Below are 24,847 nucleotides of genomic sequence, written 5' to 3' on the forward strand. Positions count from 1 at the left end.
TTCCTAGGTACGGGGACATGAGACGGCTAATTGGCTTCTCCATCCGTGATATGTGGTACAAGCTGGGTAAGTAGGGACATGCATCCAGACAGACACATCTGCACACGCCAAGCTCCTTCTTGAAGACCATCTGTTAGAGGGCCACAGGGGTTTCAGCGGTGGGAGCTTGAAATAGCAGCTTATCACCGTGTGCGTCTTAGGTCCTTAATAAGTGCCTGATGAGAGAGAGTGCCCATCCCCATGTCCCGCCCCCAAACATCTGTGGGTCTGCTTCTGCTTGGTGCCATGAGGCCTTAAGAAGTCAAATTGGAATTTACAGAAAGGAAGAAGGACAGGACTGCTGTGGGAACTATGTCCTCACACATCACATGCATGCTTCCTGCTGATTGGTGGGCCACTCTACCTCCAGCTTCTTCAGGGATGTTGTGGTCTAAAAAAGACCCTCCAACCTCACAGACGAGAACTGGTTCTGTGCAAGACAAGGGTCTTTTGTGATGCGATATGAGGTGGAAGGTGACCCCAGAAGCAATCCCTGTTTTGGTGAGCCACAGGAATCATGGGTGAACCATGTGGTACCCATGGGAGGAAGGAAGGGGAAATGGAATCTGGGAGACGTTTATTGAGAGTCTGAGTCAGGCCTGCGCTAAGGAGGTCTTATTTAACTTTACATCACCTCCTACAAGATGGAAAAACTCCCCCTCCCTTTATTGATCAGGAAACTCAGAGAGGGAAGTAACTTGCTTGAGATCAAACAACTGCAAAGCCCAGAGCTTGGTTTGGATCCCGTGAGGTTAGGGGCCACACTCCTTGCTCAAGGCCTGAATCCTTCTCCATAAATATGTGCTGTAAGGATGAGTGCATAGATGGACGGATTGATGCAGAGGTACAAGTAATGAGGTGTTTTCATCTCCAGTTTGTACGCCCTCCTTGACCCTCTGCTGCCAAGTTGCTCTGCCCTAGGCTTGGACGGTGACCCTCTTCAGTGGAGCCACTTACAGGGACTGTGCCTATTCTGGGGGCTCAACCTAAATGATCTCTCCTGACTTGCTTCTCACTTCCCCAGCCTTCTTAATATCTTTCAGTTCTCTTTGGATTTCCTGGACAGCAGTTTCTTGCCCTTTCCGGCAAGGTCCATTCGCTGCAGGGGAAGCACAGTAGACAGACTGCCCATCTGCACTCTGCGCTCCTTGGCAGCACCAGACTCGGGTGAAGAGCACACACTGGTACTAGGGGGGCTATGGATTGCTTTACAAAATCAAAGGGAGAGCCGGGCAACCAGGCCCAGAACAGATGGCCACATACCTGCCTTAGGTCTTGCCCTGTCATTTACAAGCTATGAGGTTTGAAGCAGGGGACCGAGTGACACTGGGCATAATCTGGGGAAACAGCACCTCTCCCAGGGTGCTTATGAGTTTCATAAGAGCAAAAACTGGGAGAGTGAAGCCATGGAGGCCACACCCAGCTCAGAATTTTTATCATGGTTTTCACCCTTGCCCCATCAGGACAGAGCCTACTTTTCCTGTTCTGGCTCTTTAGTCATCAATACCGGACTTGTATCACTAGTGCCTGAAGGGCAGGGCCCAAGCAGGTAATGTCAAAGAGGGAAGGGGCGGGGGCATGTTAAACCCACAGACATCCATAAAGCAGGGTACTATCAACATCTGGAGTTGGATAATTCTTGGTTGTGGGGTGCTCTGTGCACTGCAGGATATTTAATAGCAACCCTGACCTGGACCCACTAGACGCCAATAGCATCCTCCCTAGTCGTGACAACCAAAAGGGTCTCCAGGCATTGCCAATTGTCCCTGGGGCGGGGGAGAGGAATATGCAAAACTACCCTTATTTGAAAACCACTTCTGTAAAGAAATACTATCTCTGTTCTCTTTTTCTAGAAAACCATCACTTCCTCAGTCTGTCTTTTATTTCTCCACTTTGGATAAGGACAGGGATATAAGAAAACATTTTATGTGTCCTTTACCATTACTCTTCAATAGCAAAAAAACAAAAAACCGTGGTGCAAGTGCAGACCTACCTGGTAGTTGGCACACGGCCTCAGGGTCAGGTGTATGGGAAGAAGTAGCTGGGCCTGGAACAGAATGATGCAAATATGCCCCAGCTCTAAGGGGCGGTCGCTGTCCTGATCTGCTTGATTGCTGTCCTATTAGAATGCAAGACTGACAAAGTCTCGTCTTCCAGTTTTTCAAAAGAAACCAGGAAACACAATTTTTAAATATATTTCCAATTTCTGAATATTGATGATAACTAATTGGAAGTTTTTAAAACATTGAATATGCCCAGTCAAGCATGGGGCCCAGATTCACTTTGCGTAGGAGTTTGCACTCTTTGCTTTACGCCAGCAAAGACGAGATACAGCTGGGGTGGGCTTTCTTTCCCACACCTACACCCCAGGCATTGCCAGGATTGCAAAGCAGGGATCTGCGCTTTGTGTGTCTCTAGTTCTTCCACGCAGCCTGCTCTTTCCGGAACGTCCTCCATTGCCGTTGTTTTGCACACAGATTTTATTTAGATATAGATTATATTTTGGCAGACGTTCCTGCTCTCCCAATTATGCTGATGAATGAAAAGATGTTACCAAATATTCCACCTGCTTAGAATCACAGAACATCAGAGCTGGAAGGGCCCTTTAGAGATCATATTGTCCAGAATTTTTCAAATGTTTATTTTTAGCTGAGGGCCAATAAAAAAAAGAATCTCATGCTCAAGACATAAATTGGTTGAAAGCCGAGCTATTCTAATTGAAGTGGGGTGGGGGGCCCAAAGCCCGTTATAATGGGCCACCCCTGAGCTCCCCAGGTAGACTCCTGAGGATTTTCCAGGGAGAAATCCTGAAGCACCTCAAACAGGTCTAGTCCAACCCACCATTTTACAAAAGAGGAAACTGAGACACAGAGAGATGAAGAGGTATGAACAAGGTCATATAATGCTTAAGAAGCAGATTCAGGGCAAGTACTCTGGCCTGAATATCTGTCCTAAAGCATCACAGAATCCTCCCTGTTTGCAAATACCTGTAGGAGGAATTAATGCAATGGAAAGATGTACTTGTTAGGGTTTGGAGTTTCAAGAAAGAAATTGACTGTGCCTGCCTTAATCAGAGACAGAAGGGAGAGGAGAACCAGGCTATGAAGGACAGGGTCAGAGCCACTCTAGGATCCAGAACAGGTGGCAGAACTTTGCCTTTAGCATGTTCCATTTCTGCATCATCCAGCTTAAAGATCCAGTCTCCAGGGGATATTATTCTATTGGCCTTCCTTGGATTACCACTCCATTGATTTTTCCACCAAGTCTACATCCACTGAAGGAGGTAGAGTTTCCCAAAGTAAGATGTTTATGGAGATGTAGAGAGGCCAAAGTCCTAGATGTCCACTGTGTAGAACAAGAAGCAAAGGATGCTCTTGCAAAAATGGCCACCCTTCTCACCCCTTGGCCTGGACTTCCAGAAAGAAGAAAGTATATCAGCCTGAAGGGATTTTCCTATTACCTATTACTTGCATAGCTGCCTTCTCCTTGCCTGTCTCCTTCAGGGATAAGAGAACAGACAGAGGAGGCAGAGTGAATGGATATAATTCCCCATCCCTACCCCATCGTGTGTTCCACTGGATCTTGGCATTAGCCTGCTTTCTCCTCGTTTGCTAATGAGGTTAACCTGCTAATCCAAACCAGGACCAAGCACTGTATACACTAGAGACAAATGTAATGGGTAATGATAGGTTTTAAAGTACAATCCATGGAATATCCGAGACAAAGTGAAACTTAGAAGCCATCTGTGGCAGACACAGCTGAGAGCCCACACAACAGCCATTCTTCCCTTCTTCCTGGTTAACTGAATCCTGCTTTATCTTTTTTCATGATCACAATTTGCTCAGTTAACCGTGTCTTGTAGCAGGTGATGGCCATATGACCCATCTCTGTCCAAAGAGAATCAGCAGAAACAAACTTGTTGGGGCTTCAGGAAATCCTTTTTGTCCAATTAAAACCAAAGGGAAAGGGGAAAATTCAGTGAGCGCAACACATATTTTGCCCATAGTCTTTCCCTATCTTCCTTTCTGGAAAACAACAAGATGCCTGGAGGTTCAATAGCCAGTTTGAAGCTATGAAGATGAAAGTTGAATGCTAAGGATGACTGACCATCTTTTGACTTCTTGTTGAGGAAGAAAGCTAAAGTAGAACTTACTCGGTTTAGCCTTGGTAATCAGATGCTGTTACATCCCTAACTGATATATCATCTAATTCAACCCCCTCCCATTTTATAGGTGAGCTCACTGAGGCCCAGAGAGGCATAAGGACATTCAAGGTCAACAACAAATCAGTGATTCAGCTGAGGTGAAAGATCCTGTCTCTTGATCCCAAGTCCAGGGTTCTTACTAATACTTTTTTTCAGAATATGCAAATTATTTTCAAAGAGTGTGGAATAGCAAACTGTTTTTCAAAGACTATGGATAATGACTAAATCATAATGCGTGTTAACCTTTTAAATTTTGTTTTAATGCCCAAAGCAATCAGGGCATCATCACCGTGATCATCAGTATCATCTTCTTCTTCTCATCAGTAAAGATTTGAACAATCCTATGATTATAAGATAGCTAATTGCAAAGATAATCTCAGGCTTGAAGATTATTCAACATTCTTCAGAGAAAAGCCTAGACAAATGTGTGTGTGTGTGTGTGTGTGTGTGTGTGTGTGTGTGAATGCCTGTGTGTGTACATGTGTGCTTTTGTGAGAGAGGGTACACGTGGGAAGGTCTTAATGGAGAGAAGGACCACATCTTGTTACCAGGACCAGGCCACTAAAGGGTTAATGCCACTGTGGTTTTGGATCCTGGGACTATGCCAAATGGAATGTACTTTTCCTGATAGTGTAACATCATAGCATTTGATTTCTGCTTGGAGTGAAGCAATGCACATTTTGCCAAAATGACTGCACTTAACCATTCCACATTCACCTAGGTTAACGTCAGGCTGCTGTGTTAACAGTCTTTGTGGGAAAGAAAGACAATTCTAGCGACTGGCATCATGGCCTTGTATGTAGGGAGGTTGCTCCTGGCAAAGCTGTGAGAGCCGGGGCTTTACTTCTTTTAGCGTCTATGGAGTGATCAACTCAGCACTAAGCTCCAGGGAAGGGTAGGAGAGTTGGAGAAGGATAAGACATGGTCCCTGATTTGCCAGGAAGAGCCACCATCTAGAACAAACTAAGAGGTTAAAGGACAAACCTAGAGTATGTTCCTTAACACGGAATGTGTGGTGGAGACTTAAGAGTTCGGGCAAATGGGAGGTTGATGAGGACAATACGGATGGCTCCCCTGGGGTAAATGGCTCTTGAATGAGACCCCAGGATGGCCCATGTCCAGACTGAAAGAAAGAGGGGAAAGGACAGGTGTTCCAGGAGAGCAACCAGCCTGCACTAAGCATGGCTTCTTAGAGTTGGGAGAAGCTGCTGGCAAGAAATAGAAAATGGGATTACAGAGACATCCGTCCATCCATTCATCCATTCGATTATTGATTAATTCAATTAACAACAAATATTGAGCACTGTGGTAGGCCCAATAACATTTCCCCAAAGATGTCTATGTCCTAATCCCTAGAAACTGTGGATATATTACCTTACAAAGTGGACTTTTCATGCCTGATTAAGAAACTTGAAGATGGAAAAAAAAAAAAAAAGAAGAAGAAGAAGAATCTTGAAGATGGTGAGAGTATCCTGGACTATCCAGGTGAACCCACTGCAACTACAGGGTTCTTAGAAGAGAATAAAAGGAGGCAGGGGAGTCAAAGAGGGATGTGAAGAAGATGCACTACTGGCTTTGAAGGTGGAGGAGAGACCAGGAGCCAAGAAATGTAGGCGGCCTCTAGAAACTGCAAAAGGGAAGCACATAGTTTCTTCCTGAGACCCTCGAAAAGGAACCCAGCCCTGCTCACACCTTGATCTTAGGTCAATGAAACCCATTTCAGACTTCTAACCTCAAGAAGCATAAGGTAATACATTTGTACTGTGTTAGCCACTAAGCTTATGGTGGTTTATAACAGCAACAACAAGAAACAAATACAAGCTCCTTCTACATGACAGGCACTGTGCCTGAGTCTGGGGCTGCAACTGGAAACAGGTTAGAGATATAGCCCTTGACCTCATGGATGTGTGGCCATTGCACTGAATAGTAACCTACTAATTGCAGAGCTGTTTCGTTATGGCCAAAGGGGAAATCACTGTCGAGCAGAAGCTTGTGGTACCCGGAGAGTCTACAGAGGACTCCTGCCTCCTGAGGGAGCCCAGGATGGCCTAGATGAGGAAGAGTGAAGAATCTTACTCCAGAGCAATACTGTCCTGTGGGACTGGAATGTGAGCCACCTGTCTAAATGCAAATGCCTTAATGTCCACAGTTTTTTTAAGTAAAAAGAAATAGTGAGATTAATGTTCCAATATATTTTATTTAACCCCATATTCCAAAATCTTATCATTTCAACATGTAATCAATACAAAACATTATTGAGATAAGTTAGTTTTGTTTTTGGTTTCCAGAACTCATTCTTTGAAATCTAGTGGCCTTTTCATACAGCACCTATGACTCACTCAGAGCCATATCACAGCGTATCTCCTGTTGGACTAACCTCAAGTGCTCCAAAGATCCATGCGCCTGTAACTTCCATACTCGATTGAACGACATTGGAGAATGAATGGGATTTATTTGTGAAGGCAGGTGGGGGTAGGGAGTGGAAACGGGGTCAGGGAGAGGGAGGGGAGAGAATGGTGGCCAGAGGAGGGCACATATGCAGGCCCGAGGAGGAGAGGCAGGGTGTGCCTGAGGAGCAGAGGCAGGCCATGGAGGGAGCACAGGCAGGCAAGAGGAAGAGATGGGGTATGGAGTAGGAGCATTGGACCAAACAGGCCTGCAGAACTGGTCCCAAGAGCAACAGAAGCCATGGAAGGATTGTAAACTGTGGATCAGCATGGTCAGATTGGGACTTTTCAAACAGTTTTGAGGAAGATTATAAAATATTTAGATAGGTTAGAGAAGGATCAGGACAGTCATGAGTGTCTGCCATGGGAGAGAAGATAAATCCATCCTGACCCTCTCCCCATGCCTCCTCTTTACTCTGGAGGTGAACAAATAAACTGACAGTCCTAAAAAGTTCCATGGAAAGCTCCAGGGAGCTCCATGAGTTGAAACATGTCTTTGCATGTTGCTTTTTGCAGAGCCCAGCAGAGGCTGAGCTGATAGTACTCACCATCATCACCACAATTGCCATCAGTACTTCCTGAGCCTTTCTAATGAGCCAGCCACTCTGTAGAGCCCTTTGTTTATATTAACTCTTTTAAGCTTCTCAACAATCCTACCAGGCGGGGATTATTTTTATCTCCATTTTACAGATGGGCTAACAGAGGCTTGGGGAAGTTAAATGACAAAGCAACACGGCCATGGAGTGGCGGCAGTGGGACCTGATCCAGGTTGTAGGGCTCAGCGGTTCTAAAGGCCTGGAAGGGGCCTGGAGCTGGGCACATGCTGGATGATGAGGAGCAAACAGCCTGCCCGTCTGGGAGCAGTGCCAGAAGGGAGCTTCTCCAAGCCTGAGTCAGAGCAGCAGAGATCTGTGTTCTTTCTTCCCCTTTTGCGCTGAACGAGTGATCTTTGCGGATCAGCCCAGCTTTATTTCAGAGTCCCCAGAAGGATGCGGGACTCTGAACTCCAGGAGGTCATAACTTGTCCTCGTCTCTGTTCATTTCAGAGTCTGTGCCCACCTTTAGAGAGCCATACACTCTCCGAAAGAGTGCCCCTTCTGTCCCTATCAGCCTCACAAGGTCAGTGACATGTTCCACTCCTCTCAGCAGGTTCACAGTGATGGTCTCCTTCCTTCCTCCTTCCCTCCCACTTCCCTTACCCCCTCTTCCTTTTTTGCCAGGTCATCTTCTTAGTGCCCTCATACCCTTTGTGTTCAGTCTTACAGTCTCCTCCTGAGAGGTGTGATAGATGAGGCCACTGTACAGATTAGCAACCCAGGCCAGGGAACACACAGGACTGCTTTCCACCCCCACACCGAAGCTCTTCTGTGCGCTCTCATTTCCACCAGAGCCTTTCCCAGGGCCTATGTAATTTGGCATTTGGGTTTATCCTGCCGGCTTATTGGCACTTTAAAAGTCTTTTCTAATTGGTATCTGTTCTCAGTGAGATTCAGCCTCCATTATATGAAAAAAGGCCCTCGTACTGATTCCTTGCCTTGCCTTTTTTTGAATACAGCAGCAGGTGTGTGTCTTGAATGAGGATTTTTTTTTCCCAAATGAGTTTGCATTCGATTAGCCTCGAGTATGTTCTGTGTTTGCACATGCACACGTGTCTATGTATATAAAGACACACATACATGCACATTCCGATTATTTGAACACAAAATCCAATGAGTTGAAATTCCATTTTTGATGTAAATGAATAAAATTTCTTCATGGAACGTTGTAAGGGGCATTTAGCTCACACTGTATTTAGAGATCAGCATCTCTCTCCATTTTCCCTATTCTTCCAAACACCTCTTCAACTGACTGCAAAGAATGCGGGTCAAAAGTATCTTAAGAAATCCCTGGTCTACAGCATGTCCGCTCTTTATTTTAAACCGTCTTAAATATATCCTTATCATAGCCAATGCCCTCCAGTATTCTAAAGGCCTTTGTTGCATAAGCAATTTCTCCATTCCGTGGTGGCTTATCTGACAGTTTCCCATTTACTTTCTACTTATTATTGCACTTGACTTTGAATTTTAAAACCCCACTGTGGGTTTAAAGGATCTTGAAGGACGAAATCAAAAACCTAGATTAGCAATCACTATAAACCTGCTAGAAAGTACAATTTTTTTTCTTTCTTATTTGGGCCAAAGCGAAGGCTTGCAGCTCAAGTATAATCCAAACGCATCATATAATGAAGCGGATATCCTGGAAAAGTGTCTTTATATTTCACTCAACTCTCTGCCTGACTTCACCACTTCATTCTCACTAACTGAAGATAGTCTGAGGATGATGCCTTTTTATCTGAATTCTGGGGAAATACTTGAACATTAAGCCTCATTTAGGCTGAATGAAAATTCATCTTCTTGCTGCTTTCCCTCTTGGCTCCTTTTCTGAGCTTTAATTGAAGGCAACAGCACCGGGCTGTACACCATGCCTCCTGAGTTTCTGCACCCCCAGGAGCTCTCTGTCCTAGGTTAAGACCCCAAGTGTTTGTCCTGACAGTGGAGAAAACCTGGATGGGATTCTTGGGCTCTGAGACTCGGAAGAAAGAGGCAGCTGCTGGAACAGTTGGGTGTCAGCTTCGATGACAGGGCTGTGTGGATATACTTCCCCTCGCTCCCCAGGAAGTCCCTGCAACTCCTAAGTGCCCCTCTTCGTGCCTTTTTTCTGCCACATATCCCGTGTGTATACTCAAGAGTCTGCTTGGTTCTGCTCAACAAGGCTGTCCTTAATGGTCCCTTCTGGTCAAACATCAGAAGAGCAATAGCTAACCCTCTGTCAAGTATGGCACATGGCAAGCACGGTCCTGGGTGCTTGGGAAATAATCATCCACGTGTTCTCCACAATGACCCTCTCAAATAAATACTATTATTCTCTCATGTTACAATGAGGACACTGAGTCCCCAAGTGGTAAGATCAGCTTGTCCAACATCACATAGCTAGTTGATGGTGGAGTCAGCTTACAAATTCAGGCCATCTAGCTTCAGGTTCAGTACGCTTAACCACTGGGCCACACTAGCGGTGCCCCTGTGTGCTGATTCTTCCAGGCTCTGTGCTCAGTACACACAGGTGTATTTTCATACGGTCTTCTCAACAGGTGGGTGTTGCTATTGCATTTTTATAAGATGCATATTCAAGTCATATAGCTAATGAGTATAGGTGCTAGACAAATTTATTTCTTCATTCAATAGACATTTATTAAACATCTAAATGTCCTATACTCAGTGCCACAGATCTGAAGGTGAGAACAGACATTGTCTCACACTCTCATGAAATGGGGGAGGCAGACATTTATCATAATATTCCACAAATGAAGCCATCATTGCAAAGTTGGGTGAGAACGCACAGCATAAGAAGCCAGAGCAGGGGTTCTGACTTCACTGGGGTTGGGGGGGTTGTGCTAGGAGCTGTTCTCAACATATCCCCTGAGACCCATCCAGGGGAATCTAGGTGACAATGGGGGTATTGGGGCACAGACGGGGGGGGGGAACTATTATCAACAAAGGAGCAGTGTGTACATAGGCCTGGTGGTGGAGGACACAAAGTGAGTTTGTGACGCTGAAAGCAGGCCAGCATAGCTGGAATGCCAAGAGCCAGAGGAGGTTCATGGGAATGCCTTGTCATCCACTCATCATTCCATTGGTCATACTGTTCCCTTGAAGGAAGGGTTGTGAGTACGCCTCACAATTCCACTGACCCTCCTATTATAGCAGATTCTTAGGAGGAAATTTTGCTTTTCTTGTTTCATGAAACAGTTTCTAAAAGCATGTTCTCCAGTCTCAGAAACATGGTTTGTGATGTGGACAGGCATAATTTCAAATATCCCTGTTAGAGATTTGCCATCACTAACATATTCCATCAGGGCTCCATTTGGCAAGGAGATCATGCAGGTGAAAACCCTTGTAAACAGTGATGTGCTTTATACATATCCATGTTATTATCCTTAATAACAGCTCGTTCTGGATGATGCATGCACCTCTTACAGGAGTTAATATATGTAAAGTGTTCAAAATGGTGCCTGGCTCCCGTAAACAACTATATAAGTGTTAACTATTATTTCTACTATTCTGCCTCCCTTTTTTTTTTTTTTTTCCTTTCTCCAGGCTTGGTCTGAGGAGGATCTGTGCACCATGAAAACTGTTTTATGTGTCCGTGTTCCTCTTCCCTTACAGGCCAGAACAAAATCTGCTTCATCCCAGGCATGGTGGGACCTATATTAGAGATGACACTTATCCCTGAGGCTGAGCTCCGAAAAGCCACCATACCAATCTTCTTCGACATGATGCTGTGTGAATATCAAAGGAGTGGGGATTTCAAAAAGGTAAAAAATGAGGCTGGAAACTCATGCCATCCTCCCTGATCCCTAACCCATTTCCCCATAATGATATCCTCGTTCCATCTGCCTGGGCTTCATTCAGGGCCTTGACGGTAGGATAGGGACATTATTCATGTGCCCAGAATGAGCTGGCAGATCAGATTTGGTCACTATTCTATCACGCTTTCCTGCCAAGATTAAAATGCACTTTCTTGCTGTGTATCAGCTTGGTCCCTTTCTCAATAGTACAAGTACCCTACTTCCCTACCTAAGTGTTCCCTCCAAGTGTGTCCAAAGAGCCCACCCCTCCCACCTGCCCCCATCTCGCGCCTGCCTCTGTCCAGCACTTTCTATTCTGGGACAACCTGGAAGATCTATATTGTCTAGGAAGAGCTGACCCTCCTAGGAGTCATACTCAGCCATGAGTCAAAATTGACAGCGAATGGCGTCAGAGGCCCGTTGCCCAGGAGAGACCTGTGGAGCCGCCATGGCAATAGGAGGCTTTCCCCAGCGTGGAGGGAGTGAGCAACTTGCGTGAAACACAAGTGTCATTGGCCAAGTATTTTCTTTGAAAGGTCCTGTGAAGCCTGAAGAACGAGGACCACATTCTGGGCCCAGTCACTACAGAAGCTTCTGACAGTGCACTAGGCACCCATTCCACAACAGGTTCCTGGCGGTGTCCCGTAGTTTTGCCCAGTTCAGGAAGGTTGGTGTTTAAGTCTTCTCAGGCTGCCTTAGTGGTTCCCTCAGATCTCGACCCTCTGTCCTCTCTGCCACACAGCTGGTTTTACCCTTAATGGGCTTGCCCTCCTCCTCTCCCAGCATTTCTGCCTCTCTCTCTAGACTATTTCCTGCCACCAAAAAATTTCCCTTAAAACACGTACTTAAAAGGTAGCAGATTCTGGGGCGCCTGGGTGGCTCAGTCGTTAAGCGTCTGCTTTCGGCGCCGGGCGTGATCCCGGCATTCTGGGATCGAGTCCCACATCAGGCTCCTCCACTGGGAGCCTGCTTCTTCCTCTCCCACTCCCCCTGCTTGTGTTCCCTCTCTTGCTGGCTGTCTCTCTCTGTCAAATAAATAAAATCTTTAAAAAAAAAAAAAAGGTAGCAGATTCCAAACTGCCTTTCCTTAAAATCCTTACAGATCTTACCCCTTTCTTGCTTATTGATTCTCTAATCCTTGCCCAGTGACATCCAAGCCCTTCTGCCTGCATTCAGGGCCTTTCTTGCTCTGGCCTTCCATCAGCCTTCTCAGCCATTATCCCCACCTCACCTGTTGTCCAGCTATTCCCACAGCTCACCTGATTTGGGATGCCTTGGTCAGCATCCTCCTCTGTGCATTTCTCCTTCCTGCTACTACTCTGCCCTGTTCCCAGTCCTGCCTGCCAACACCTAAACTCCTACTGATCCTGCAAAGTCCATTGCAGAACTGCGTCCGTTAAGAGACCTTTTCCCTCTACCCCTACATCATTTTATCTCTCTGAGGTATGATGATTATATCCTGCCTTGCCTTATACTCATTTCTGAGTATTCTCTGCATCTTCCTCATCCTTATCTAATAAAAGTGATAATGATGATGATGATGACACAAATGGCTGCCGTGACCCGGGTACCATAGTGTCAGGCACTATAAGTACTTTCCCTATGTTAGTTCATATGATCTTGTTTATTGCAACCCTATGAGTTAGATAGCATTATCATGCCCATTTTAAAGATGAAAATATTGAAGCCTAGCGAGGTAAAGTTACTTGACCAAAGTCATATGTCAAGAAAGAGGTGGGGCAGAGACTGCAACACACAAGTCACTATAGTCCCCAAACCATGTTGTGCCTACTGCATTATCCAGCCCCTGGTATTGTCACAGTAAATGTTGGCTGAGTGAGAGAATGCTTGGCATCCTCTCCAGCAGTGGTTTCTCAAAATATGTTCTACAGAGCACTAATCCTAACAGATGCTCTAGGGAAGGGGGTTTGAAGGCTAAATACCTTTGGAAGCCACTGCATATGGTAACCCCCTTGGAGATTTCCAGTGCACATTAACATAGTCAAAGCACTGATGCATTCCACTATAAACAGATCTGCTCAATTTCTCAAACTTATTTGTGCAAGAAGTATCAATTAGATGTGCCATTCTGCCAATCACTTTCGAAAACATTGTTCTAAGGGGAAAAAGACACTACAGGTGGTCCTCAACTTACAATGGTTCGATTTACGATATTTTGACTCTACAATGGTGTGAAAGTGATACACATTCAGTAGAAACCTTACCTTGAATTTTGAATTTTGATCTTTTTCTGGGCTGGCAACATGCAGTGGATTCTCTCTTACGATGCTGGGAAGCAGCAGTGAGCCCCAGCTCCCAGTCAGCCACATGATCATGAGGGTAAACTAATGATATACTTGGAGCCATTCTATGCCCATACAACCATCCTTTTTCACTTTCAGTATGATATTCAGTAAATTACATGAGCTAATCAACATTTTATTATAAAATAGGTTTTACAGTAAATGGTTTTGCCCGATAGGCAATGTAAGTGTCTTGAACATGTTTAAGGTAGGCTGGGCTACGCTATGATGTTCAATAGGGTAGGGATTTTAAATGCATTTTCAACTTAACTGTATTTTCAACTTGCAATGGGTTTATCAGGACATAACCCCATTATAAGCTGAGCAAGATCTGTAATTAGCTCTGATGATACCAGTGTGAGAGGGTACTCTCCTGCCTAGGGATTAATTAGCAGGAGCTCTCTAGTCCCAGAAAGGCTAGTGACCAGCTGTCCCCTCGGCAAAGAGCCTGGAAAGAAATCAGGTTGAGGAGGTCAGATAGAGGAAGATACCATATTCAACCAATTGAGATCAGGGGGAGTGGAAGGTGAAACCTGGAGTGAGTGTTTGAAGGCAGTTTGCAATCTGCTGCCTTTTAAGGGGAAAATGAGGTGTATGAAGTTTGGGAACATGCAGAGGGCACACAATGTGAGATGAAGGGCATCATACTTGCCCTCAGGTGGGCACTCCCTCCAGAGATGTGTGCACCAGCTGGCTCAGAAGATGTCCTGGGAGCAGATGTGCAAAGGAAACACCATATTTTAAAAACAAGCAAGCCCTTCATTTCTGGATTATGACCTGACAGTTGTTTTGGTGTCCTCATGTGTTTAGAAGCCTTCAGAGGCTTGCCTGAGTAAGATTTTTTTTTTTTTGCTTTAAAGGATTTCCTTATTGTGGTATCCCCATGATATCTACCCACCTGTTTTCTATGAATGGGGGTCATCCTTGGACTCCTCAATCCAAGCTGTGTTCATCGTAATAATGTTCCCCAATTGCTTCTCTTAATTTTTCCCTTATCAAAAGAGACAGGACAATCAGCCTGACTAATGGGGCAGCTTTCCATGAAAAAGCCAGCTGGTGTGCTTGGTGGGAGCTCAGCTGTGGAATGAGCAGATCCAGGCATGTCTCCTTGGTTCAGAGTAAGCAGCCCTGGAAAGTGTCCCCAGGAAAGGAGGAAACCAGTCCCTCATGAACCCCAAGCCCTGATGGGCAAATCCAGAGTGAACCCTGGAACTGGGTCTGAAATCCAGTTGCATTGTATGCAAACTAGCGTGAGGGAATGATGCCAAAATTATCAGCTAAGAGCCAGGTGCCTGTAAGATGACAGGCTTCCCTTTCTAAACTTGGAGTTTCTTAAAGAAAATAGCAGAACCCAGAGAAAAGTTAGCAGGACCCTTGCTCCCAGTTCACACCATGCCCCCTGGACTGGTACCCAACATCTTGTGGTTCTCTTGCTGCCCTGTCTTTGCTCGGGCTCTTGCTTTGATTTCTTCACCTGAAGAGATTCTACTCATCCTTCAGCTGAGGCCTCACATGTTGAGACAGCCCTTTGTGCTTCCTGAGGCAGTGGTTCATATGGATGCAAAAGACAGATTTGCTCAAGCAGGATGTGTAAGGGCTGGAACTAGGACAGGGAGGGGTTGGGGGATGGACTTAAGGGGGGTGGGGGTAGGAAAAAGGAGGCTCTGGGGCAATCTCTCTTTCTGCTCTGAGTTTCTTTTGCAACCTCATTGCCAGATCTCTGTCTTATCCTCTAGCCCAAATAAGATAGCTGATGAGTTTCTCTGATAACTTTTACCCCTCATGAGTACAGCACTTCACCCAAGACCATCTCAGGGGTTTCTGTCCTATGATTCAGACTAGGTGTGCCATCCTTGGTACACTCCATAATTCCCTTGGTGGGGCTATGGACAGGTCAGTTTCAGCAAAAGGAGCCTGGGGTTGCCACATTGTGGCTGGCATGGCCATGCCTGGTCAGGGTAAAACGCATCTTGTCCTGCCTGCATGAGGCTCAAGCACATCTCTTATCCCACATTGCATGATGATCTACTCATAGATCTGTCTCTATTACGAGACTGTGAGTTCCTTTAGGGCTAAAGCCAGTCTCTCATTCCTGAACTCCTAGCACTTATCAAGTATCTGTCTAGTCTAAGACTAGACTTGCATCCTACATTTCAGAGGAAAAGCCTTGGCACAGGGAGGAGCATTCCAGTGAATATTTTCATAATGTAGGGTAATGAGGGTTGCTGACTACTGCTTGAGTAATCCCCAGAGGCTGGGTAAACCAGCTGTCTTCCTGGACAGTTCTTTGTGAAGTGAGGGGTTTTGGGGTTTCTAGGTGAAGTTGGTGGGAAGGAGTGAGAGTACTGGTGCATAGACACTGAGAAGAGTGGTTACCTATGATACAGATCATAGAAAGGGCTGTGCAACAATCAGCCTGAGTGTCTGAGCTGCACCAGGCAGTGGTTCCAGAGAAGATCCCTCTCTCAGAGGTAGAAGAGGTAATAGGATTTGATAGCAGCACCTAGAATAGCAGCTAGAACCCAGCACAAGGTCAGTAATTGTTTGGTGAATGAATTAAAACACAGAGATATCAGTTTAGCAGATCCCACTGAAATTGAGTATTGGCATGGAGTAAGGTGGTGATTCAAATGTCTTAGAACATAATGTGGAAAAGAGCAATCGATTCAATAAATATATACTGGTCACCTACTGTACTGCGGGCAGTGTGCTTTAGAGTCAGATAAGCTTGCTGCTTATAGGCTGAATAAATTTAGGTAAGTTATTTAACCTCTTTCAGCCCTGGTTTCTTTATCTGTAAAGTGACTATCATAATACCATTATAGGTTCCCAAACCAGAGCTCTATGGGGGATGATCTGGAGCAGGCAGGGACAAGATAACTCAAAGAAAATTAGGAAGCTGCCCTGACTCCCTTCTCACATGACATTATTGTCTCCAGCTCTCCAGCTCTCCACCCCCGCCCAAGTCAGCTTCCATCCACCCCCTAACAAGCAGTGTTTCATTAACAAAGGAGGCCACAGGCTAACATACTAGGGCCAGTTCCATCCCTGCTATCCCTCTGCCATCCTGGCCTTTCACACTATCTCTGCCCCTCCCATACAAAGTCAAATTCAGCACCATACCTTTGAAGAAGAGCTCTTGTTTCCTAAATTCACACTTCCATAGGATTCTAGGCTAACAAATAATGAAAATAGCCAAGATGTTCTCAATCAGTCAGGAGAGGCAGCAGAAGCAATGCGGGGAAGGCATGATGCAAATGTGAGGCCTGCATGAGTCATGCTGGAAGAGGGAGGCCCACCCAGGAGGGCTGGGCTCCTAGAGTTCACTTCCTTTTCCCTGACTAGGGCTTTTTAAGATTAGTATTGGGCCTCTATAGCATTGACTTCAGTGAAAGTAGCCTGCAGATACTCCTTAAGGAATACCCACCCTACAAGGGTAGAGGAGGAGTCAACAATGTGATGCAGCTGTGTAGCTGTGGATGAGAATGGAATTGATTTGGTGAAGCCAGAAGCTCTGCACAGTGGCACAGCATAGTGTATGTTTGGGAGCAAACGCTGGGCCCTTGGACCTACTCTGGTCAAGTCCAACCATCCTATGAAACCCAAGACAAAGGTTCCACTTTGCTTCAGTTTCCTTCTTTATAAAATAGGAATGATGATATCCACCCCCCCCTTGGCTGTTGTAAAGACTAAGTGAGATTATGATGCTATTGACAATGACAGTGTCAACAATGTCATGATGATAATTGCTAACAATTATTGAGCATTTACTATGTGCCAAGCACCATGCTAAGCCTTTCACGTGTTTTCCCATTAACTCCTCCCAGCACCACTCTAAGTAGGTGCTGTTTTAAATCTCCATGTAATAGATGAGAAAATTGAGCCCCAGAAAGCTTATTAACTTGTCCAAAGTCACATGGTGGGGGAAAAAGTCAAAGCAAGACTCAAACTAAGTCTCTTGGATGCCAAAAGCTGTGGTCATAGACACTCCTGAGCACGGCACCTGCTGGGGAACAAAATGGGCCACAGTCTGCTTTGGGACGTGCCTGACTGAAACCCTCACTCTCCAACCTGCCCCGGAGGGCTCAAGCATGGCATGGCAACATCCAGCTCTGCACAACCCCTGGCACCCTGTAATTTCCTTCCCTGCAGGCTCTTTTGTGACCCTATGACAAGTGCTTATTTACCCCATGCAATTCTCTGCTCTAAAGGCAAGTTCATCACATGAGGAGGAATCATGCCAACATTTACCATTGAACAACTCAGACAAGAAAAAATGCTGTTATTTCTCCCCCAGAGCTGCTTTCCAGTAACATTCAGCAGTAATAGCAATAATATTAGCAATAATCATAAACAGGTGAGCAAACCTGATGCATACCTGAGTTTATGCTCTCCCCTGGTGCTTTGTATGTAAAATCTCCTCCAGCCCTCCTAACTACCCCATGCAGTAGGTACTACTATTATAGTGATGGGCCAAATCTGTCCTGCTACCTGTTTTTGTAAATAAAGTTTTATTGAAATGCAGCCATGATGATTTGTCTATGTATTCTCTATGGTTGATTTTGTGTTACAGTAGCAGAACTGAATAGTTGTATCCAACCTGCAAAGCCTAAAATATTTACAATCTGGCCCTTTACCGAAAAATGTTTGCTGACCCCTGATATAAACTCTGAAACAGGATTAGAAAGACCTACTAGCTTTCCCAAGATGGTGGAGGGAATGGAGCAGACATGTCAAGACTGCCAGTCTGACATCAGAGCCCATGCTTGTAGTCCTTCAGCTGTATTTCTTCCCACCCTAGCCTTGCTCAGTAGACATCTCTAATCAACATAGCCCCAGCCCTTGACTCTGGATGATATTTGATGCCCACGAGATGCTTAGTACAATGCATCATATAAGGTCGGTGATTCACGTGCAGACTGGAAGCCCAGACCCTTGTCAGATTGGCCCGTATCTAGTAGGTCTCCATTACAACTTTTTTTTTTCCTTTCTCTCTTTCTTGAACTCTGTTCCTGCTGAACTGTTTTCCTCATTTTTCTCTACATTCTTACCTCAACCCTTTGCTCCCTCCATGCCTCCTACCTAGAATGCCCTTCTTTTTATGTTTTTCATAACCCTAACCACCTTCCAGGTTTTGTGTATCTCCTTCCATAAATCTTCCCCAACTGTGGAAACTCACAGGAAATTTTCTTATTTCTGTTGTATCAGCACAGGCTTCTGGTCCTTTCCTTTGGCCCTTAGCACACAAAAGTGAGGGAACAATGGCGCCACAGATGTGAGCTGAAGGAAGAGTGACTCCAGCCCCTGCCTTTCATCACTAGAAGACTCCAACCAACTAGACTGGGCTTGATCCTTTGTGCACTAAAAAGAGCCTGCCAAAAGGTCTCTGCCATTCATCTGAGACTTTAGACAAGCCACTTAAATTCCCTGAGCCTCTACTTCCTCATGGGTAATAATACATGACACTGAAGTGGAGCCAGTCCGCGCTGGCTGCTTTTTATGCATTTTGACATTTAAAAGTGATCCTCCTTGGGGCACTGAGTGGCTTGGTTGATTAAGCATCCAACTCTTGATTTCTGCTCAGTCATGGTCTCAGGGTCATGATATCAAGCCCCATGTCAGGCTCCATGCTGGGTGTGGAGGCTGCTTGAGATTCTCTCTCTCTCCCTCTCCCTTGCCCCCCCCACTTGTGTATGTTCTCTCTCTCTTAAAAAAAGGGGGGGGGAGCTTCCTTAAATATGACCTTCAGACCTCATGGAGCTATTTTAAGGACTGGAGGTAGAGAGGTTGGGTGAGGAGCTGGAGTGGAGTACCCACCCAAAGACTGCCTTGACCTTGGTAACCTTTGCCAAGGGCCTCCTTCCCTTCTCCAGGTGGCAGTTTCTTATTTAATGGTAAAGTTGAGAAGTGTACTTCATGATATGGATGGACTCATCAGGGCATGTTATTAAAACAGTACAAACCATTTTAGGTTATAGCCGTGAAAAGGAACCCAGCATGGCCCTTTAAAATATTGAAAAAGCCATGAACTGAAGTGGGTGAGATGCTTCTTGATGGTGAAAGTAGGGTGATAGAACACTCTCCGGCTTCATTGTAACAAGATTTGGGACTTTCAAGTCACTTACCTAGTCTGATCTCTGACCGTTACAGTTGTCCCCAGTCCTTACTTTCTGAGGCATCAGCTCATACAAATACGACAAGTATGGGTCGGCTCAGGGGCTCAGTGTTTCTCCATCTCCCCCTTACCGCTTTCCTCCGTATCGGTGTCATTCCCAGGCAGGCTTTTTCATTGTGCTTGTCTCCAGCAGTCTCAGGCTTACAGCCTTCCATCTTCATGTGGAGCAGGCGGGCTCCTTGCTAGGGGTTCCAGCAAAGCCTCTGAGTCTCACTGGCTTGGCCTGAGCCTTTATTAATCTTAGTGTCTAGATGATGAAAGATACTGATTAAGAGCTAGGCCTGGGTATTGTGCCCATACCTGGAGCTAAGAAGGCATGGTCAGCTCACCTCCATCCCAGAGACGGAGACTAGGGCCAGTGTGATCACCAAAGTATGGAGAAAGGCATGGCAGACAGGCAGAAATGATAGCTGTCCATAACAACGTGCCATTCCCTGAAGATGCATGGCTCTGTCACATACCTCCATGTCTTTGCACACACTGTGCCCTCCGCTTGAAATGCCATTTCCCTTTGCTCACTCTCTTTCTCTCTCTGTCCTCTCTCCCTCTTTCTCTCTCCAGAGCTTACCATCTACTTTTCTTCCCTGTGCTCTGGGAACTCCCCAAAGGCAGGCATAGTATCCTGATCCATGTGCACTCCCCGTTGTTCCTGACACTGACCCTGAGAAATGACAGGCGTTCCCTAAAGCTTTGCTTAAAATAGCAAATTGACTAATTTCAACATTCAGCCTCCTAACGTTGTTATTATTGATTTCCATCTCATATTTTTTCAGTTTGAAAATGAAATCATCCTCAAGCTGGACCATGAGGTGGAAGGGGGCCGAGGGGACGAGCAGTACATGCAGCTGCTGGAGTCGATGTAAGTTCAGCGCCCCGTGCGCGGGAGGAGCCGGGGGGTCAGCTGGAGGCTGGAGGGCTCAGAACCTCAGGGCCTTTGGAGGCTCTATCCTCCCCTGGAGATCTATCTGGTGGCTCCTGGTATTGGAGAAACTCCACTTTTGAAAGAAACCTCAAATATCTCTCTAGAGTGGTTGCTTCTTTGATATTCATGGAATGGGGCAGATAAAAAGAAACTTTTCTGTATTAGGAAGAGGAAAACAATCCACCAAACTGTTCGCTTTTGTTACCTCTTTGCTGTGGAATAATTCTTGCTAGTTTTTCTTTTTTTCTCTTTTAATCTTAGACAGATGTTGATCATGACCAACGCATGTAGAGCTCATACAGCACATGGTGCGTGCCACATGCTCTCTGTGCACTGCCTCATTTAGCTGCATCTACTCTCTGATCCCACGTCACAGAGCTGGCCCCTGAGCCCCTCGGGAGGGTCTTGTCCGAGGAAACTAGAACACGCTAGTTGGTTGGACAGGCTGGGACCCGAACCAGCTCTGCCTGACCTTGGGGCCCAGGCCTGAGTGAGGCAGTGCACAGCAGTCAGCACTTAGTCAGGACACTGTTTTGTTTTAACATCTTACTGAGATATAATTTATATACTATACGGCCCACTAAAAGTGCACAACTCAGTGGCTTTTAGTATATTTGCAGAGCTGTACAATCGAAACCACAATCAGTTTTAGAACGTGTTTGTTCTCTCCCAAGAGAAACCCCATGTCCTTTAGCCATCACCCTCCCTCATCCCTGTGGATTTGTCTATTCTGCACATTTCATATAAATGGAATCAATATATTGTCCTCGGTTCCTGGCTTCTTATTTATAACGTGTTTCCAAGGGTCATCCATGCTGTAGCAGGCAGCAACGCTTCATTTGTTTTTGTGGCTGACTGATATTTCACTGTTTAGACACACCCATTTTGTTTATTCACTTGCCTATTAATGGACATTTAGGCTGTTTCTACTTTTTCACTATAAGGAATGAGGATGCTATGAGCATTCGTGTGTAAGCTTTTGTGTGGACATATGCTTACAGTTCTCTTGGGTATAAACCTAGGAGTGGAATTGCTGGGTCATTTGGTAACTCTCATTGGCCTTTTGAGGAACCATGAGACTGTTTTCCAAAATACTGGACCACTTACATTCCTTCCAGCTGTGTATGAGAGTTCCAGTTTCTCCATGTTCTCCCCAACACTCGTTAATATCTGTCTTACTAATTAGAGCCATCCTAGCTGCTGTGAAAGTGATATCATTGCCATTTTGATTTGTGTTTTCTTGATGGCTAATGATCGTGAGCATTTTTTCATGTGCATATTGACCAATTATATATATTTGGAGAAAGACATTGGTTTTTAACCCTGATCCCACCACCTAGCATCTGTATAACTTTAGGCCAATCAACATCTTTAGCCTCAGTATCTCCATATGTAAAATGGGAATAATAAGCCTGTGGTTATTTTAAAGACTGAATAACTATAAATCATCTGGCATATAGCAGGTAAAATCTTGGTAAATATACTTTGCTCAGACACCTGACTCCCAGTTTCTGTCTCCATGTCAATTGTCCCCTTTCCACCAGAAGGACTTCATCCAGGGTTTAGGAAAGTAACTCAGACACCCCAAATTTCTTCCTAGTTGTATATTCTCTGATTTGCGTGATTCTTTGATATAACTCTTATTTTGGATTCTTTTCCCGATCCTTTTTGAATATTTAACTTCAGCAACGAAAGCAAAACTAAAGGCCTTGCTCTAACCCTCACAGTGACCCTCCTTGCCCTGCTCCGTAGGCAGAGCAGATTCCCAGCAGCACTATCTCGGCAGGCCCTGCCCCCCTACTGTCGCTCTGCACAGCCCTCACTAAACACATGGATTGCAAAGGTAGCTCAGCTGGAAGGAGAAACCCACTGTCTGCCCCTCAGGTGGGTATCGAGACTGACCGTCCAGGGGAAAAAGTGACATTTTGCCTGAGTCAATGTTTATTTTAAAGTTCTAAAAAGGAAAATCTAAATATTGACCATAAGCGAAACCATTTACAGTGCAGGCAATTTCCATTTTTATAAGCAGATGGGGCTCTGTGGCAGTCTTCAGATGATCAGCAGGATTTTCAAATCCTTCCTGAGTGATTATTTATAAAAGGAATCCTTAGAGGTTGAGGAAATTAAAAGCAGCTCATTATTTTTGCTCCTGAGATAGAGGTGTGAATGATTTCTACGAAACTAATCAAACCCAACCAGAGGAGTCAAGGGCCCATTAGTACCAAGGGCTGGGTCCTTGCTTTTTCCTTTGAACTTTCTGAGCCTCAGTTTCCTTATCTGCAAACTGGGGATAAAAATACTACCCAGCTCTTAGAGTTTTTGTTGAGATTATGCAATAGAAGTCATGAAAAGTACTTAGTACAATTTCTGATAACTAGTAAGTAGTCTGAAAATATTAGCTATTATTATTACTATTCTCCAGGTAGATACTGATGTGGTATTTGAAGCCATGAGCCTACCTGTCATATCTTCCCCAGGCTAGTCATCCTCAGTTCCTCCAGCCCTTCTTCTCAGCCCTTCATTCAGGGCTTCCACTGGTATGTAGGGTCTGCTCTGGGCAAACACAGTCCTGTGGGTACATGGCTTAGGAATATGATGGTGCCTCTGTGAATAGAGCAGGGCTTCCTTCCCTGTGGCAGCTGTAGCCCTGCATTAGGGCACAAGGCTTAGGGCATGGAGTGGGGCTGAATTTCAGCCTTTATGGGCTCTTGTGCAGTCCACAAGCTATATAATCTTACACAACATCCCACTCCTCCCTACCCTCAGAACTGTCCTCATAGCCCACTCCCATTTGTCCATAACTGTCTTCATGTGAAGGTCCCACATTGAATGGAATAATTAGACACTCTATCCTGCTGTATTCCATCTGCCTGAGAATTTTTCTAGAAATGGCAAGGAAGCTGAAAAGTTGAAGGGGACAGAGAATGTGTGTTCTGGGGCCAAGATCCCACCCAGGCCAGTTCAATACCTGAAAGAGGACCTGTCATATGTGGTACCGCATACATCATTTTTAAAGCAATGAGTGAAAACCCAGTTCCATCAGCACTGATAGAGAGTGGGCCTGGGCTCCTCCCTCTGAAGGCCTCCCACACTGAATGCAAATCAATTCCAGGGCAGTGTGAACTCCCTCCAGGTCCCTCTAGGCAGGAGCAGAGACAGGGAGTGGCTGCCACCTCTCCTTCCATTGAGTGAGGAATTACTCACCTGGAGATTCCCAGGACCCTTTCTCATTGTACTTGTCCTCTATTGTGGATTCAAAAGAGAGGAACAGCTGGGTGACCTTGGCAGGACGCATGGGCCTCATGCCTCCTCTATAAATTGATGATGTTAATAATGCCCAACTCAAGGAAATTTTGTAAGTATTAAACAAGATAACCAATAAAATGGGCTTGTGCAGCATCTGGAACACAGGAAGTACTCAATAAATGGTAGTATTATATACTATGGTTCGTTTTTATTTCTGTATCTGCCTCCCCTGCTACACTGCGATTTCCTGGAAGTCAGTGTCTTAATGGTTTCTGAATCCCTAGTTCCTAGAACAAAATCTGTTGAGTGGATGGATGGATGGATGGATGGTGGATGGTGGAGGATGGTGAACAGCTGGGTAATTGCCAAACAATCTGCCAATCCATCTCACCAATCCTAGACCATATGAGCAGCTTTCTTACCCTATGCCTAAGCAATAGTGAAACTAAGAAAGCGAAGACTGTGTTCTTCTGAACCCATGCTTCACAAAGGACCAATAGCACTAGCTTCATCCAGGAGCTTTTTAGAAATGCAGAATCTCGGGCCCTAGCCCCAGATCTACTGAACCAGAATCTATTAACAGAATCTATTATTCCCCAGGTTATTCCCATGTACATTGATCTTTGCAAAGCACTGGACTAAACGAGTTGTTCTTAATGTTGGCTACATTTTGGAATCATCTAGAGAACTTTAAAAATGAAATACTTCTACCTGGTTCTCACTCCCAGAGATACAAAGTCATTGATTTTAGGGTGGGCATTGAGCTTTATAAAATGCTCCCCTGCTGACTCTGACATGTAGTTGGGACTGAGAACCACTAGTCTGGCTGCACTCAGGCCATGAGATACCTTCTGGGTCTGAGCTGCCTGGGAGGCTATTAGGAATCACACTCCAAATGCTGGACAAAGATTTGTCGCATTGTCATTAGCTTGGGAAACAGGGCTGCAAGTGACTGTCCCAGAAGGAGTCAGGCACAGCTGTGACTGAGCCAGACAGGCCTAAATCACAGGGCAATTTGCATCTCTCATCGAGAGCCAGGGAACAGGTGCTTCTCCCACGGAGAAGATGGATTTGTCTGATCACAGCCACAGTTTGAGATGTCGCCTCCTTGCAGCCTGGTTTGGCTT

The 24,847-nt window shown here is 45.4% G+C and overlaps 1 protein-coding gene across 4 annotated transcripts in view; it reads left to right on the forward strand.

Annotated features, from left to right (window-relative positions):
- Nucleotides 1-24,847, forward strand: part of DOCK2 (dedicator of cytokinesis 2) — a 406,900-nt gene that overhangs the window by 338,958 nt on the left and 43,095 nt on the right. For all 4 annotated transcript variants that reach the window (XM_026510947.4, XM_057312309.1, XM_057312311.1 and 1 more), the window contains 3 exons: nt 8-66; nt 10,893-11,041; nt 20,326-20,411. In XM_026510947.4, the coding sequence (XP_026366732.1) occupies nt 8-66; nt 10,893-11,041; nt 20,326-20,411 (294 nt within the window). The remainder of the gene's footprint in view (nt 1-7; nt 67-10,892; nt 11,042-20,325; nt 20,412-24,847) is intronic.

Source organism: Ursus arctos, unplaced genomic scaffold (genome assembly GCF_023065955.2).
Source record: "Ursus arctos isolate Adak ecotype North America unplaced genomic scaffold, UrsArc2.0 scaffold_15, whole genome shotgun sequence".
NCBI lineage: Eukaryota > Metazoa > Chordata > Mammalia > Carnivora > Ursidae > Ursus > Ursus arctos.